The sequence below is a fragment of the Lolium perenne genome, chromosome 7 (genome assembly GCF_019359855.2).
Source record: "Lolium perenne isolate Kyuss_39 chromosome 7, Kyuss_2.0, whole genome shotgun sequence".
Taxonomy (NCBI): domain Eukaryota; kingdom Viridiplantae; phylum Streptophyta; class Magnoliopsida; order Poales; family Poaceae; genus Lolium; species Lolium perenne.
Window position 1 is genome coordinate 276,066,369 of NC_067250.2, and position 15,648 is coordinate 276,082,016.

At 49.6% G+C, this 15,648-nt stretch overlaps 1 protein-coding gene across 1 annotated transcript; it reads right to left on the reverse strand.

The window, feature by feature from the left end:
* Nucleotides 1–840: 840 nt before the first annotated feature.
* LOC127312613 (uncharacterized) lies at nt 841–8,246 on the reverse strand. Its single transcript, XM_051343134.2, has 2 exons — nt 6,179–8,246; nt 841–1,383 (listed from the first exon to the last, which is right to left on the reverse strand). The coding sequence occupies exon 1, from the start codon at nt 8,172–8,174 to the stop codon at nt 6,507–6,509; it is 1,668 nt and encodes a 555-aa protein (XP_051199094.1). The 5' UTR covers nt 8,175–8,246; the 3' UTR covers nt 841–1,383; nt 6,179–6,506.
* Nucleotides 8,247–15,648: the final 7,402 nt, after the last annotated feature.

Consider the following 15,648-nt stretch of genomic DNA (forward strand, 5'->3'; position numbering starts at 1 on the left):
GATCGTGGCGTCCTCATTAGAGATGGTATTTACTTAATCCCTCGGTTAATAAACTTAGGTTGCATCACGAACTGCCCTCGACCCCTCGTGGTGTAACTCCATTGCTGGAACTAATATATTTATGCTAGCTTTGCTGATTGTGTGATCTATGGTTGTTATCCTATTATTTCATATTTTATCGAACGCCATTCGGACATATTTGGTGAACTGGGTAAGCTCACCAATAAGTGTAGAAGGTGATCGTATGCACCGTGGATGTAACCAAACAGTTGTGCATTTGCTGAAACACGGTCTATAGGCAATCGAACGTCAGAAACTTTGCTTTCGAAATTGTTGGCAACCAAACAACCTGCACAACTTGCACAACGTAACGTTTGAACTAGAAATTGCATTTAACATCCACGGAGCCATCGGAGGATTCGGAGCCATAGATGCGAGAGCCATGTTCGGATCTTAATCTCAAATCCCCTGCCTCAATTCGCACGGGGTGCGTGCAAGTTGCTTTGTCGCTTTGTTTGTCACCGCCCACATCTTTCCCAACTTCCCAAGTCGTGCATTCTATGCCGCCTAGTTCAGCCTCATGTTTCGACAGGCTAACATGCTATACCTTGCCAAGAGGTCTAGTGCGAGCAACACTCGACCATTTGAAATGAGTGTTAATGTTTCTAAACGCATAATGCACTTTCTACACGAAAAAAAGGACCTTCAGTGTCTTCTAATTTTATCACAAAATCTACTCTGGAAGCTCCATTCATTCTATGTTCCGTAGAAACACATGAATAGCACTACTAGTAGAGATATACTCCGTATTAGCCACCTTCGCACATACAGAACACACTATTAAAAATTAATCCAAATATAATCAAGTTCAACAAACATCACAGTTAACTTAGTTCCAGCAAAACCAGTACTAGTAGAGAGGGCCATCAGGAGTATATATAGATTTTCTTTGCTAACACCTTCAGGCTTCATACGTATGATATAATGAAAGGCACAAATAACAACCCAAGTTAAAGTAAAACTAAACCAGCAATGCTGTGCACGTCAAGGACTACTTGTACTCCAATTTGTCTCTCCGAGAATGGTCCACACTCCTGGGATGCTCTTCCTTCCTCATTTTTTCCTGCCTAGCTTGATCCCCAGCAGTCCGATTAATGAACTTACGAAAATCAGCGGCCAAGGCAGGATCAGAATAGATAGAGTCTTCATATTCCAATGTACCATCAAACAGAGTCTTCCTCTGCCCGTGTCCAACAAGTCTTTGGATGGTCAAAGCACTTTCTCCACGAGCCATGTCTTCAAAATCCTTGCAACGCCCAAGGTATGATTCTGAAGATGGATGAATAATCTTGATCCCATGATACTCACAACGATAGCAGCGACCTTTTCTCAAAAGATAAAACGAAAAAGAAATTATCATCAGCTTGACAAGATCAAAGCTAAGAAGCAACAATACCAATAAGAAACATCAGCTGAAAGAAACTTTGTATCAGAATATGCCAGTATGTAAGAACAGAGGCCATGGATGCACAATAACTAGCATCTTACATTGGCAGACTATCGAAGTAAATCGAACAAGGTTGATCAATGGAACTATTTGTCTTTATATTCCCTTGGGGATTAATTGGCAGGTAGGATCGTTGTTGCTCTTTTAATATGAATATACCTAGTACAAATACAATTGATTTTTGCGGGGTCATCAACTAGTGGTACCAGGGTGCACATCTCGGTTTTGCATCCTTGACACATGTCAGATGCAGTGTGCAACATGGGGCAGACATTCTCCTTAAGCCATATACAACGCAGGTGCTTGCTGGGTGCTTAAGAAGAAAACCTGGTTTTTTTGCCAGGTCTGAATCACCGGGTGCTTGAGGAAGGGAAAAGAGTGCCTAGTTCTGCTTCGATGCCTGATTGGTGCTAAAAGTGAATGAAATGCTCCATGCCTCCCCCCCCCCCCCCCCGCGGCGACAAAACACTGTCACTGACCTAGCGTGTGAATGCTGTAGTTTGACTGGACGGAATGGCTAAGGCGATGAGCAGCTAAACTGGCTCTTGACGGCATTTTCGTAATCTTGTGGATTGGTATTGATTGGAAGGCACGACCGAAGCACCATAGTAGAGCATCAAGCGTTGGAGTAAACAAAGTCTAATGTGCCACTTGATGACGTGCAAACACTCTCTTATTAAGCACCTAAACTTAAGCACCTTCCATTGTACATGCCCTTACAAGTTACAATCCTTTTAACATACCAAAAACAGAGCAAAGCAGTTCAGACAAATTCAGAAAAGGTCCCGTTTCTGTTACTTCTCTTTTAATCCTTCCAAGTTTATGGCGGTAATTTTTCAATAATGGAGAAGTGGAAGAGATGAAAGAGCCAAAGAGGAAATCGAGAACATCAAATGGGCCAGGGCATGATCAACATTGACTAGGAAATTGATGATGTTCCAGAAAACTAGCTATGTAGGTGGCCAAAGCAATCACAGGATATTGTATAATATCCTGTAACAACAACAGATCTACAATGAAGTATTTGCATAATAAAAAAGAAAAAAGGCAAACTCATAGTTCTACTCAGGGTAAGAAAATGTCATCTTCTTTTATGCATCATTTGAGGAAGTGAAATTTAAGATCTGAATTCCTTGAAATCGGATATTCCATGCTAATTGTACGCCTAACATTCAATGCAACTTAAAAGTATATGTTCAGACTACACTTTTTTTAAACATAAGGCCTAAGCCCAGCTTTAAATTAATAAAGCCACATGGCAGAATCATAGTACACCATACAAGTCCAACTGAAACCAAACACACACAGGGACCAAATCTAGCTACCACAAGACTGAAACCCAACACCCACACGAAACGTGCGATACAACGACAGGGCAGCCCACCCGCGATACAAACTGGTACCTAGCGCCTAAAGTCGCCGCGCGCCTCCCCTCGACCTCTCGAAGAGTCTGCTAACGCCGTCCAGAGCCGAGCCCAGGAGGTCCCTGTCCGAGCGTCTGCCCAGTGCCCTCCAGCCCTCGAGCCTTGTTGTTGTCGATGACCGTCTCGAGGTTCTTCTCGCTAGCCCTCCTTTGTGCCTTCTCCAAGACTGGCATGGCCCCGGCCGCCCCCCTTGCACCTCGAGCTCTTGCGAGTAGCCGTTCCCCCGGCCACCCGCTTCTTCCTCGCGTATGGGATCGTCGGCATGCGCTTCGCCTGCGGGATGGGGGCACCCAAGGTAACCACCGACCGCAGGTCGGGCTGCACCGGCGATCCCACCTCGTCGCTCAGCACTGACACCACGTCCTCTACCACCCCCAGAACCCGCACCTCCGACACCACCTCTATCGCGGTCGACCTAGCCACCTTGGCCGGAGGACCAACCGGCGGCTGGCTATCTGCCACCCAAGAGGCCAGCGGGTCGGTCACCTGCGAGCCGGCCTCCGTCGAGATCAGCGACTCCTCAGCCGCCGCCCCGCCCTGGCCCTGCTCCACCCCCATCGTGAGCACCTTGCCCTGGTCCTTGGGAAGGAGCCCTTGCTGCCACACTCCCTGCTCCAGATTCGAGCCGTATTGGTCAAAAGACCTCGGCAGGTTGGGTCCCTCCCAAACCCGCCCCGCAACCGGGGCACTCCGTGACCCCGGTGCCTGCTTCCCTACGGACTTGTCACCCTCGCCACCATCGTTTCCCCTGCCCTTCTCCTGGGTATCCGGCTGATCCACCTTCTTCCTCCTCCCATGCTTGTTGCATTCGTTGTCAGTAGAGCCCTCCTCGGAGAAGTCGTCTTCGTCCTCCCTGTCAGTCTGTAGTGGCGGTGGAGGTGGTGCCCCGGACCCCCCTCCCGGCCCGCCTCTCGGGCCCCGCTCTGCCTGCACCCCAACAGTGTATCCTTCCCCATTCACAAAGACCTGCACCAACCCCTTGATCCTCTCAGGATAACGACATTGGAACCGCACTCTAACCGGCTCCGTCTCCCACTTCATCAGCGATAGGTCATCCACATCAATGGCCCTCCCAACCATAGCAAAGGCAGCCATGAGCCTCTCCCGCTCAAGGAGATCCTCCGGGACCCCTGTGAGTTGTACCCAAGCCGACGGGAGCACAAGGTACGGCTTTGGCGCAGAGAAGGCCTCCCGAATCTCGGTCTCAATCTTGCATAGGGGAAGGTAGAGCTTCCCGCTACCTGTACTCAACTTGAGAGTCTGTCTCGTGGGAAACACCACCGAGAACTCCGTCTCCGAGACCCGCCTGACTTGCCAGTCCCACATCTCATCCACGAGGTGCTTGAGCTCGTCCGACAGTTGTTCTGCCGTTAGGGGCACCGTGTTGAATTTGATGATGGCCGAGAAGACCTCCCCTTTCCGCTGCCCGGCCCTCAGCGGCTCGACATCGATGTTGAAGAAACCTCCCCCGGTAAAAGCTTGCCCCATCGTTTGCAGCTTCAGGGACCTGCCCCTCGTCGGGCAGCTCGCCGACGAGTGCCCCTCCCCACTGCACACCATGCACAGAGGCTCAAACGTACACTCAGACTGGAAGTGGCCTCCCCGGCCACACTTGAAGCATTCGCCGCTTGCCAGGGCCCCTGCCCGCTGGACCGTGGTCCTAGCCTTTCTTGGCTGTGACGAACCCGCCGCAGCCGCCGGCTTCTTGCCCCTGGACTTCTGGGCCTGGCGCTGGCCTTGCTCGCCGTGGTCTCCCTGACCACCAGCCGCACGGTCCCCCTGCATAGCCCGGCCCTCCTCCTGTCTGTACCTATCCCGCTGCTCCTCTTCCCATCTCCGTTGGTCGCCCCACCTCTGGTGCGACGAGCCCCAGCTCTCCCGGCCACGCGGTGCCCCACGCGGACCGAGTTCGTCGGCATAATGGTAGCCCCATGCGGACCGCTTACGGCCGTCGCCGTACCCCGCCAAGACCACCTCCGCGAAGGATCTCGCAATCGGAGACGACGCGCGCAGGGGGCGGAGGAGGCGATGCGGCGGCGCGGACGGGTCAGATAGGCGCTGTCTCACCTCACTTTTCCTAGCTCGAAACCCTAGCCCTGGATCGGTACATCCCGAAGGCAACCACAACCACTTAAAGCTACGATATTGGGCTGGGCCGCCAGGCCCAACCACAGGCGTTGAAGGCCTCTGCCCCAGCCCAGCCACCACTACAGGGGGCGAGCAGCTGTTGGGCACCACCTGCAGCTCGGGGTCTCTCACTGGCCCAGGCAACGGCCCAGCAACCGGAGGCCCAGATCCTGCCCCCCGCACGGAACCCTCGCCGACGGACCCCTTCTCCTTCGCTAGACCTAGCGCCGCCGCCAGCTCTGGCACCGCCGCCGCCAGCGGCCCAGAGCGCACCTCCGCAGCGCGACCTCGGCCACCGCCGCGCCGCCCTTGGAACCCCGCGTCACCCAAACGATGGAAACGGGGCGGGGCAGAGCTCCCAGGCCTGGAGCCCCTGTCACCGGGCGCGAGCGCCGACCGCCGCCGGTGTCGGAGAGAGCCCCCGAGCTCCTCCGCGCGTAGGACGAACCCGTCGAGGGTAGCCGCCGGCGGCCGCCTCTGCGAGCACCCTAGCTCCAGGTCAGACCCGCCCGCCCCCTCGCCGCCCGTCGCAGCAGCCTCAACCTCCGAATCCTCCGAAAACCAGTCCTCCACTAGCGGCGCGCTAGCGTCGGACCTGCCCTGGCACAGCCCCTCCCCTGGGGACGGCGCCGCCGGACGCTCACCGCCGCCCGTAACCTGTCTCACCGCCGGGCTCCCCGCCGGAGCGGTAGAAACTCTGCCTTCCTGTGCCGCCGTCTCCGCCACCGCGGTAGCCCGCCTTCTTGACGCCACCATCTTCCTTGCCGGGTTCGCCGCCGGCCACACCGCCGGACTCGCCGGCCGGGCGGATTCAAAATTTGAATCGCCCCCCGCGTCGCCCCATCCCTTCCCTGATGGCCTACTCGGTTCCACTTTGATGTTCAGACTACACTCCATAACTGGATCCATCAAACTGGTTCTATAGTGAGTTAGTGACTACTATGTGCTTTAAGATAAACACATACAAAACTCAGTTCACATACTGTGGAAGTAAGGTGGATGCTGTAAACATCATTTAAAAGATTATGATAAATCTGTCAAGGGGAAACTTGATACCCCTGCAACGTATTCATGCAAGTAAACCTCATATACCAAGATATGAGTTTATGACAGAGCATACCGGCATTTTTTGTTAGATCAAATATAGGACAGCACAAAAATTCCTTGTGCTGCATGTCTACATCACTATCGCTACATTGGATGAAGAAGAGTGTGGGAACTTGATCAGCGTCATCATTCTGGGAACCTCTTCGTGTCGCCAAGATGTTCATGTGAGAAAATGGGTAACTGTAGAATACACCATACTCAGGTATTGTAGAATTCATACCACAGATAACATGAAGTTCATATTCCTGTCTCTATAATAATCAGATAAAGAAGGACAAGATCAGCCAATGTGTCCAACACAGCAAGTGCTAGTATGCAACAATAAGTTACAGGACACAAATTTAACTTGCCTGTTGTTGAGCATATCTGCGTAATGCAGCTTCAACCATTTTGACAATTGTATCCTGACAAGCCTTAGATTCATCGAGGTTTGCTGAGATGATTTTGGTGGCGGGACTGCTCAATATCTGGACCTTCTCCGAAGATTTGCTAGACGGCAATTCTAGTGGCAAAGTTTTAGATATGGTAAAAACATCTCTGGAAGAGAGGCCCCGCTTAACCTCACGCGTTGACCCAAGGGTTCTCCCCACATGCGGCATCACTGTCCTCGCAAATTCTACAAATGCAGCAGGTCTGGGATGATGCGTAGCACGAGACGCAGTATCATAGGCAACAGATTCAGAAAAGAGGATGTCTTCATCATGACCTTCTCTTTTTGCCATCTCAATGACGCTATGAAGACTGGCATTGCAGATAAGCAGGCGTCTCATAGCTTCATATGCAGAAAAGCCAGGGAAACGGACGCAGATGTAGGCAACAAGGCCATGAAGGGAGAGGAGCTCGATGCGCGCGAGGCTCTTTGTGCAGATCGTTGCAACCTCAAAATGTTGCTCTGGAGGAAACGCGGTGTCATACCAAATGGTGTTGAGGATGATGTTGGTGACAGGATCACAAGGACCATAGCAGTAGCCAGCCTTGAGGAGGCCATGGTGGTGGAGTGAGCGCAGCTCATCCTTGGGTATGCAGGAAATCGCCTCCAGGTACAACATATGGATTTTATCCAGAAGCACCATCTTGAGAGAGTTTTCTAGCCCAGACCCAACCGGAGGTTGCATCTTCCTTTGTTGCAGCCTTGTAACGGTCCTCATTTTCATGTGTCGCAGCCTTGCAATGGCCTGCTGCACACGACTCCCTCGGTTTGTCATATCCCTGGGGTGGGTGAGTAGCTCAGAGAGTCTCTCCATAATGGACTGGCTGATGTAGTTCTGTGTCTCAAGGAGGCTGAAAGCCTCGTCGACAAGGGAAGCCAGCAAGAAAGACCGAGACACCAATGTGGCGACTGCAGGTGCGGGATGCAAGGCGGAGATGGCAGCGCATCCCAGAGCTATTTTTGCAGTAGGGTCTTGGATGGTGAAGGTGTTTGTGCCACGAACTTCCTGGATGAGATGCACGGTGACGAGAAGGTCAGCTTTGGACAGGCTGAGGTAATACAGGGCATCCCAGGTGTTAAGGTAGCGGAAGTAGGAGGTGAGGAAGGTGACGAGGCCGCGAAGCGATCGGGCAGCGATGCTGCTGTTCAGGAGTAGGGCGTCGCTGCTGTCCGAGGACCGGGGTAGGAGGCGGATGCTTTTGCTCGACTCTGTGATGATCTTGGAGATGGCCGTGCGCCTCGATTCACTTTTGTCCCCGTTCTTGGAGATGCCGGCCCGTGATCTCTTCCTATTCTCCCTCCCCTTGCCAAGCTCGTCAGAGACGGTGTTGGCCTCCCTCCCCTTGCCTAGCTCGTGGGAGACGGTGTTGGCGACGATGTTGGAGACGGGGTCGAGGAAACCGAAGCAGAAGCCGGCCTCGAGGAGGCTCGGGATCAGCTCCGGCGGCAGTCGACGGAGCGCCCTCTTGTAGTAATCGTGGATGTGATCCAGCGCCACGGACTGGTTGCCTCTGGCGCCGTTGCAGTCGACACAACCGGTAATCACGCGAGGGCGTATGATCATGGCACCTCTCTCCATCTCGTGCTGATGGTGGGGAACGGCGGCGGCGGCGGCGGCCGCGCGTTTGAGACGAGGAAGAAGAAAAGGCCTATGGTTTCTTGCGGTGGGTACTCATCTTCGTTTTTATCTCTTTTTTTTTTCTTTCCTTTTAACCCTTTTCTGAGTGGTTCCTTACTTCCTTTTTCGATGTCGTGATGGGTAACAACAAACTGGGCCAGGCCCAAATCGTAGTTCTGTTTAACACGATGGGGGAGGTGCTAACCATCACCCATCGTTAATGGGCCTGGCCCATTAGTTCGGTTGTTTCAAAAATTTCCAAATTCGAAATTTCTTTAGATTTGAAATTTGCTCAGAATTAAAAAAATTCATATTCAAAAATTGGTTAGATTTCAAATTTGGCCAAATTCGAAATTTGCTTAGATTTAAAAATTGCCCACATTCGAAATTTGGTCAGATTAATTTGAAATTTGTTCAAATTTGAAATTTGCTTAACTTTAAAATTTGCTCAACTTTAAAATTTGTTAAAAAATAAAAAAAAGAAAAAATCAAAAATCAAAAGAAAACCGAAACCCAAGAAAAACCAGAAAAACAAACTCAACAAAAACAGGAAAACCCAAGGCCCCTGCCTGTTGATGGGCCGCGGCCCAAACTCACCACCACGCGGGCGATGGTTTGTACCCATCACCTGCGGGTGATGAATAGGATTCCGTAATGATGGGGGAACCCTATTTGACGGCATTTCCTATTTGACGCTTGTTGCGCTCGTTAGCGGCGCAACGCGTACCGCACTCTGCTCCGATCGCTTGTTTTGGGACGGCCCACAGTTTTCCTGGGCGAGCCCTATGTTTCTCTTTCTTCTGAGTTCCCGAACACCAAGCACTTGATCCGCGACTCCTCGACCCCCGATGCATCCTCTCGCCCTCTCCTCCGCCGGATCGGCCTGACAGAAAAGGGGGAGGGAAGCTCGGCGTTGCCTTCTTATCTGAAAATCCTCTGGTTTGTGGTGTGTCCCGGTGTTTCGGTTCTGGTGCCGTTAGTGTGTAGAGCTTTCCATCGGCCTGGAGGAGTCGGCGTTCCTGCTAACGATTATGTCTTCTTGTCGTTCTTGCAGTCTCCAACGTTGGTCACGAGAAAGCTAGGTCTGAAGCTCCGGTTTAAAATAGCCTCCCGTCGACCGGCTCTATCCTATCGGTCGGCCGTCTTTGTCTTGGTTCAATAAATCCATGTAAGTTTCATCCGTGTTCGCATGATTTAGTCACCAAAATCCATCAAATCTTGCCTTCTAGATCTTCAGTGCTAATAATTCTCTTCCGTTTTGGGGGCATGTCTGCGATTCTGTCCGTTGTGGCTCCCCTCTATTCTTTCTCTGGTGATGTTCCTTTTCTTATTCACTAGTAAAAATACCCGTGCGTTGCTACAGAGCAACAACAAATGTAAACAAATCAAACATGATTAAAATACCAACAAAGCAAATACACAAAGAGCGATAGAGTCTGAAGGCTATGTAAGGGTCGCAAAGGATGTGCTCCAAAATGCAGTAAGAAGACCACCCCACCGAGAATTAAACTGCCGCCGACCAAGAAGATCTCCCTCCATCCTCCCCGCACGAGGCCATTTCTTTCAGATGAAAGGAAATTAATCTTCTGAAAGTTGTGGCTGTCCGTACGAACTTCTTTGTCGATTTTTTCTGTAGATGTTGCATTACTCTATTTTTATTGGGTACAATATTCAGATTCATAGCAACAGAAATTGAAGAGGGACACGTCGCTCTCCCACTGTCTCACTCTATCTCCCTCTCGATCGCCCAAGCCCCTTTGTCCACAACGCCATCGACCGGCGGCTCATGCCCCTGACTCCCCACCGCTGACCTTTGCAGCTCCCCCCCCCCCCCCCCCCCCCTAATCGACGAGAAATGTTTATAAAAAAATAATTTGAAGAAAAACGTCTAAAACTGAATTATCGGGAGAGACACGCCCGGATCAGAAATTGGATAACGTTTTGCCAAGAAATAATTTGAACAACGCCCCACAATTTTCTCTCCATTCTTCACTCCTTCCCTTATCTCTCGTTGAGCTTTCCCCAACCAACATCAGTACCTCTCCACCACCCCTCCTTGTCTCCCCGCTGGTCCCCGCTCGCCGTCCCCAGCTCCCTCACTAAACCTCATCAGGCTACCCCTCCCGCTCATCTCCACTACCGGCGCGATGAATCGCACGCCCCTGCACTTCTTTGCCTCTCCCGTCGAATCAGTTGTCGAGGAGCCCAGGAGGCGTTAGAGCTCGGGATGCTCGCCGATGATTTACTGGCGTCAGCTGAGATTCAGTTGTGTGAGTTGCTTCATATTGAGTTGTTGGTGCTCGCTGATTAGGCAGTTAGCGTGATATGTTTGGTTGCCTGCGGAGTTTGAATTGCTGGCGTTGCATGTTGTGAAGTGCTTGAACTGCTGCAGTTGCTAATGCGGGTTTTGGGGGTCATTTCACTGCTAAAGTTGTGGCATTGTCATGCCTTGAGTTTCGTTTGTTGTAGAGGAGTTTGCGGCTCACTCGTCCAATGTCAACTGCCTCATGATTGGTAGGAAGATCTCTCGGGTTCTTGTCACAAGAAGAGAGGACCATAAGGTTAATCTTTGGGCTATCGGGAACATAGTTGCCACTTAATTTTTTAGATATCGTGATCCACTTAATCTATCTATCTACACTACGTAAAAAGAATGAACTTGTTCCTTATTCTGCCAAGATACCAATACGTCAAGATTTTGGTCGTTCGTTTCGTCGTTCCGCATGGGCTTAACTGGGCCGAAGCCCAGCTACCAGATTGTTAACTCGTGATGGAACCTAAAACCAGCACCCGAAACCCTCGCCCCTCGACCCTGAGCTCGTCATCCTCCCCCCGTGATAGAAACAGAAGAGAGGGTTCCTCCCGCACATCCTCCGCCGCCGCCGCACCTAGCTGCTTCGGCCTCCGGCCTCCGCCTGCCCCTGGCCAGCCGACCGTCACCAAGTCGATCCTCGTCTCTCCCCGCATCCATCCCATGGAGCAGGGCCAGCCCGCGGCCACCCCCCTGCGCGTCTTCGGCCCATCAAGCGGAGCACGAGCTCGCCGGGTGACGCTCCCTCCGCTGCGGCCTAGGACTGGCGATGCGATTCCAGCCCCTCACTGTGCTCCCTCCGCCGGCCTCCTCAAGCCGGAGTCCCGCCTACACCTCGCCAGTCTAAATCCACGCGAGGTCGACCTCATAGGCCAGGTCGCGATGTACCGCGCATCCTCGTCGGCGTCTTGACCAGGATTTGTCCATGCGCAACGTCCTTGCAGCATCTCCTATGCCGCGGCCAACGCGGCCGTGTGCACAACTGTATCCCTCGCGCCCAGTCTCCTCGCGGAACTGAGAGCATGTCAAGATATGGGCGGGTGCCAAGGTAGGCAGTCCCAACCTACTGCCATTTCACTAATACTGCATATTATGGTTGGAGAGTTTTCATAATTCGTGAGATAGTAAGAAAGACAATGGAGAAAATCTGCACCATTTTTCTTCAAAAAAGGGAGAGATATACTTTTGTCTTGTGAAACTTGCACGTACAAGCTAGACTGCTAGATTGATGTCGGTAGCACTCACGCACATACAAGCTAGCTATCTTGGTATATTGTCTAGATGTATAGAGCTAGCATTCAAGCACAACACCTACAAGCACCTTACTATATCGGCCACATTGATGCAGTGAATATATGGTAAATTAAGCTTCTGTAGCTCTCTGATTTTTTGTTTATACAATGCAGGTTTCATGGTTCATAGCATGTACCTCTCCTCCACACGCGCCCCAGTTCACTGATACGTCTTCAACGTATCTATAATTTATTATGTTCCATGCTAGTTTTATGATAATACCTACATGTTTTATTCACACTTTATAATGTGTTTATGCATTTTCTGGGACTAACCTATTAACAAGATGCCACAGTGCCAGTTCTGTTTTCTGCTGTTTTTGATTTCAGAAAAGTTGTTTTACAAATATTCTCGGAATTGGACGAAACAAAATCCCACGGCCCTATTTTCCACGGAGTGTTCTAGAAGACCGAAGAAGAGTCGAGGAAGGCCAGCAGGGGGCCCACCCCATAGGGCGGCGCGGCAGTGGGCCCTCCGCGCCAAGATGTGGGGAGGGAGCCCCCTGGCTCCCCCGACGCTGCCCCTTCGCCTATTTATTCCTTCGTCTCCAAAAACCCTAGAGAGATCGAAGATTTCTCCAGAAGAGTTTCGTAGCTCCGTCGCCACCAAAAACCCTAATTCGGGGGACATAAGTCTCTGTTTCGGCACCCTGCCGGGACGGGGAATTGCCCTCGGAGCCATCTCCATCGACTCCATCGTCATCTTCATCGTCGTTGTTGCCTCCCATGATGAGGAGGGAGTAGTTCTCCCCCGAGGCTGAGGGCTCTACCGGTAGCTATGTGATTCATCTCTCTCTCCCATGGTGTGATCTTTATGTGATCATGAGCTTTGTAATCTAGTTGAATATGTAGATGTTACTCTTGTCTATTATGCACTCTAGAGGTTACTTTAATATGAACTCCGGAGTCACTCTCCATGGTGTGATGGTGACATTGTGCGCATCGTGTGTGATTCCTTCATGACGTTGTGCAGCTTGTTTACTCCGTCTTGAGGTGTGCTTTTGCAACCCTACACAATGAATGGTGTTTGTTATCCAACAAGAGAGTGTTTGAGAGTACAATTTATTTATTCAATTATGTGATCATTGTTGAGAGTGTCCACTAGTGAAAGTATGATCCCTAGGCCTTGTTTCTAAGCATTGAAATACCGTTTCCAACAAGTTCTGCTACATGTTCGCTTGCTGCCATTTTTATTTCAGATTGCAATTACTACTTATAATCATCCATATTACTTATATTTCACTATCTCTTCGCCGAACTAGTGCACCTACACATCTGACAAGTGTATTAGATGTGTTGGGGACACAAGAGACTTCTTGTATCTTAATTGCAGGGTTGCTTGAGAGGGATATCTTTGACCTCTACCTCCCTGAGTTCGATAAACCTTGGGTGATTCACTTAAGGGAAACTTGCTGCTGTTCTACAAACCTCTGCTCTTGGAGGCCCAATACTGTCTACAGGAATAGAAGCGTGCATAGACATCATTCACCACCAGTGGTCAACAGAAGCTGACGGGGTCGTGTATCACCCGGTAACATCATTTCTCTATTTCTCCTTCTCTTCCCAATGTTTGCTTTTCCCAGGATATCCCATTGTTTTAAATTTGTATAAGTGTATAACTGGGCCAACCCTTGCACAGTTAAGTCTGACAAATTTGATTTATACTATGATTTTGGACACACAATTTTGTCAACTGTGGAAGTGCAAGAGCCCTTTGTTGTGTGACATAGCATTTTTTACATTTTAATCTTGCTTAGTTTTATAGAGTTAGAACACCAATTTGGGAAAACAAATGAGTATTGTGGTTTATTTATTCGTACATGGAGTGTATTCACTCAACGTTGTTTTGTTTGTTGTTTCATACCTGCAACTTACTTCCACATTGTACTAGGAATTTTTTGTATCAGCCGGAACTACTTAAGTTCATATATTCTAAAAGACTAAAAGTTCTACTTCAATTCATATTTTATTTGGTCTGAGATCTGAAATGTGTTTACCCTTTCAATAGAATATTTGATGTTTTGGTGTATGATGTCTACGCCCCCTCCTTTTCCTGTAGACAGTGTTGGGTCTCCAAGAGCAGAGGTTTGTAGAACAGCAGCAAGTTTTCCCTTAAGTGGATCACCCAAGGTTTATCGAACTCAGGGAGGAAGAGGTCAAAGGTATCCCTCTCATGCAACCCTGCAACCACAAAGCAAGAAGTCTCTTGTGTCCCCAACACACCTAATAGGTGCACTAGTTCGGCGAAGAGATAGTGAAATACAGGTGGTATAAATAAGCAGTAGCAACGGCACTAGAAAAGTGCTTTGCCCAGGACAGTAAACAAGCAGTAGTAACGCAGCAGTAGTAACACAGTAAAACAGTAAACAAGCAAAATAGCAGCGATATTTAGGAACAAGGCCTAGGGATCAGACTTTCACTAGTGGACACTCTCAACTTTGATCACATAACAGAATAGATAAATGCATACTCTACACTCTCTTGTTGGATGATGAACACATTGCGTAGGATTACACGAACCCTCAATGCCGGAGTTAACAAGCTCCACAATTCAATGTTCATATTTAAATAACCTTAGAGTGTAAGATAGATCAACACAACTAAACCAAGTACTAACGTAGCATGCACACTGTCACCTTCATGCTAAGAAAGGAGGCATAGATCATATAAATACTATCATAGCAATAGTTAACTTCATAATCTACAAGAGATCATAATCATAGCCTACGCCAAGTACTAACACGGATGGACACACTATCACCATTACACCGTGCAGGAGGAATAAAACTACTTTAATAACATCACTAGAGTAGCACATAGATGAATAGTGATACAAAACTCATATGAATCTCAATCATGTAAAGCAGCTCATGAGATTATTGTATTGAGGTACATGGGAGAGAGATGAACCACATAGCTACAGCGGAGCCCTCAGCCTCGGGGGTGGATTACTCCCTCCTCATCATGGAGGCAGCGATGGCGGTGAAGATGGCGGTGGAGACGGCGGTGGAGATGGCTCCGGAGGCAATTCCCCGTCCCGGCAGGGTGCCGGAACAGAGACTTCTGTCCCCCGAATTAGAGTTTCGCGATGTGGCGGCGCCCCTGGAGTCTTTCTGGAGTTTCGTCAAGCGGTGTCGAAGTTTTAGGTCACGACGGCTTAAATAGGCGAAGAGTCGGAGTCGGAAGAGTCCCGAGGCGACGACACCATAGGGTGGGGTGACCACCCTCCAGGCCGCGCCGGCCTATGGTGAGGAGGCCCTGGGCCTCCCCCTGGCTTGCCCTTCTGGCTCCGTGAGTCTTCCAGCGAAATAGAATTTCTGTAATTTTTCTGGATTTTTCCGAGCACTTTGGTTTTTGGGCCTTTTCTGCAATAAGCAGGCATAATAAACAGAAACTGGCACTGTGGCATCTTGTTAATAGGTTAGTCCAATAAATGCTATAATATGATATAAAGTGCAAGCAAAACATGTAGGTATTGTCATAAAACAAGCATGGAACATCAGAAATTATAGATACGTTGGAGACGTATCAGCATCCCCAAGCTTAGTTCCTACTCGTCCTCGAGTAGGTAAACGATAAAAGATAATTTCTGAGGTGACATGCTACCAACATAATCTTAATCATACTATTGTAAAGCATATGAGATGAATGCAGCGATTCAAAACAATGTAAATGCAATGAGTAAACAATTGAATCATATAGCAAAGACTTTTCATGAATAGTACTTTCAAGACAAGCATCAATAAGTCTTGCATAAGAGTTACTCATAAAGCGCTAAATTCTTAGTAAAGGTATTGAAGCAACACAATGGAAGATTAAGTTTCAGCGGTTG

Excerpts from the sequence above, each read along its gene's own strand:
- LOC127312613 (XM_051343134.2), bottom strand. The coding sequence starts at position 8,174 with ATGGAGAGAGGTGCCATGATCATACGCCCTCGCGTGATTACCGGTTGT.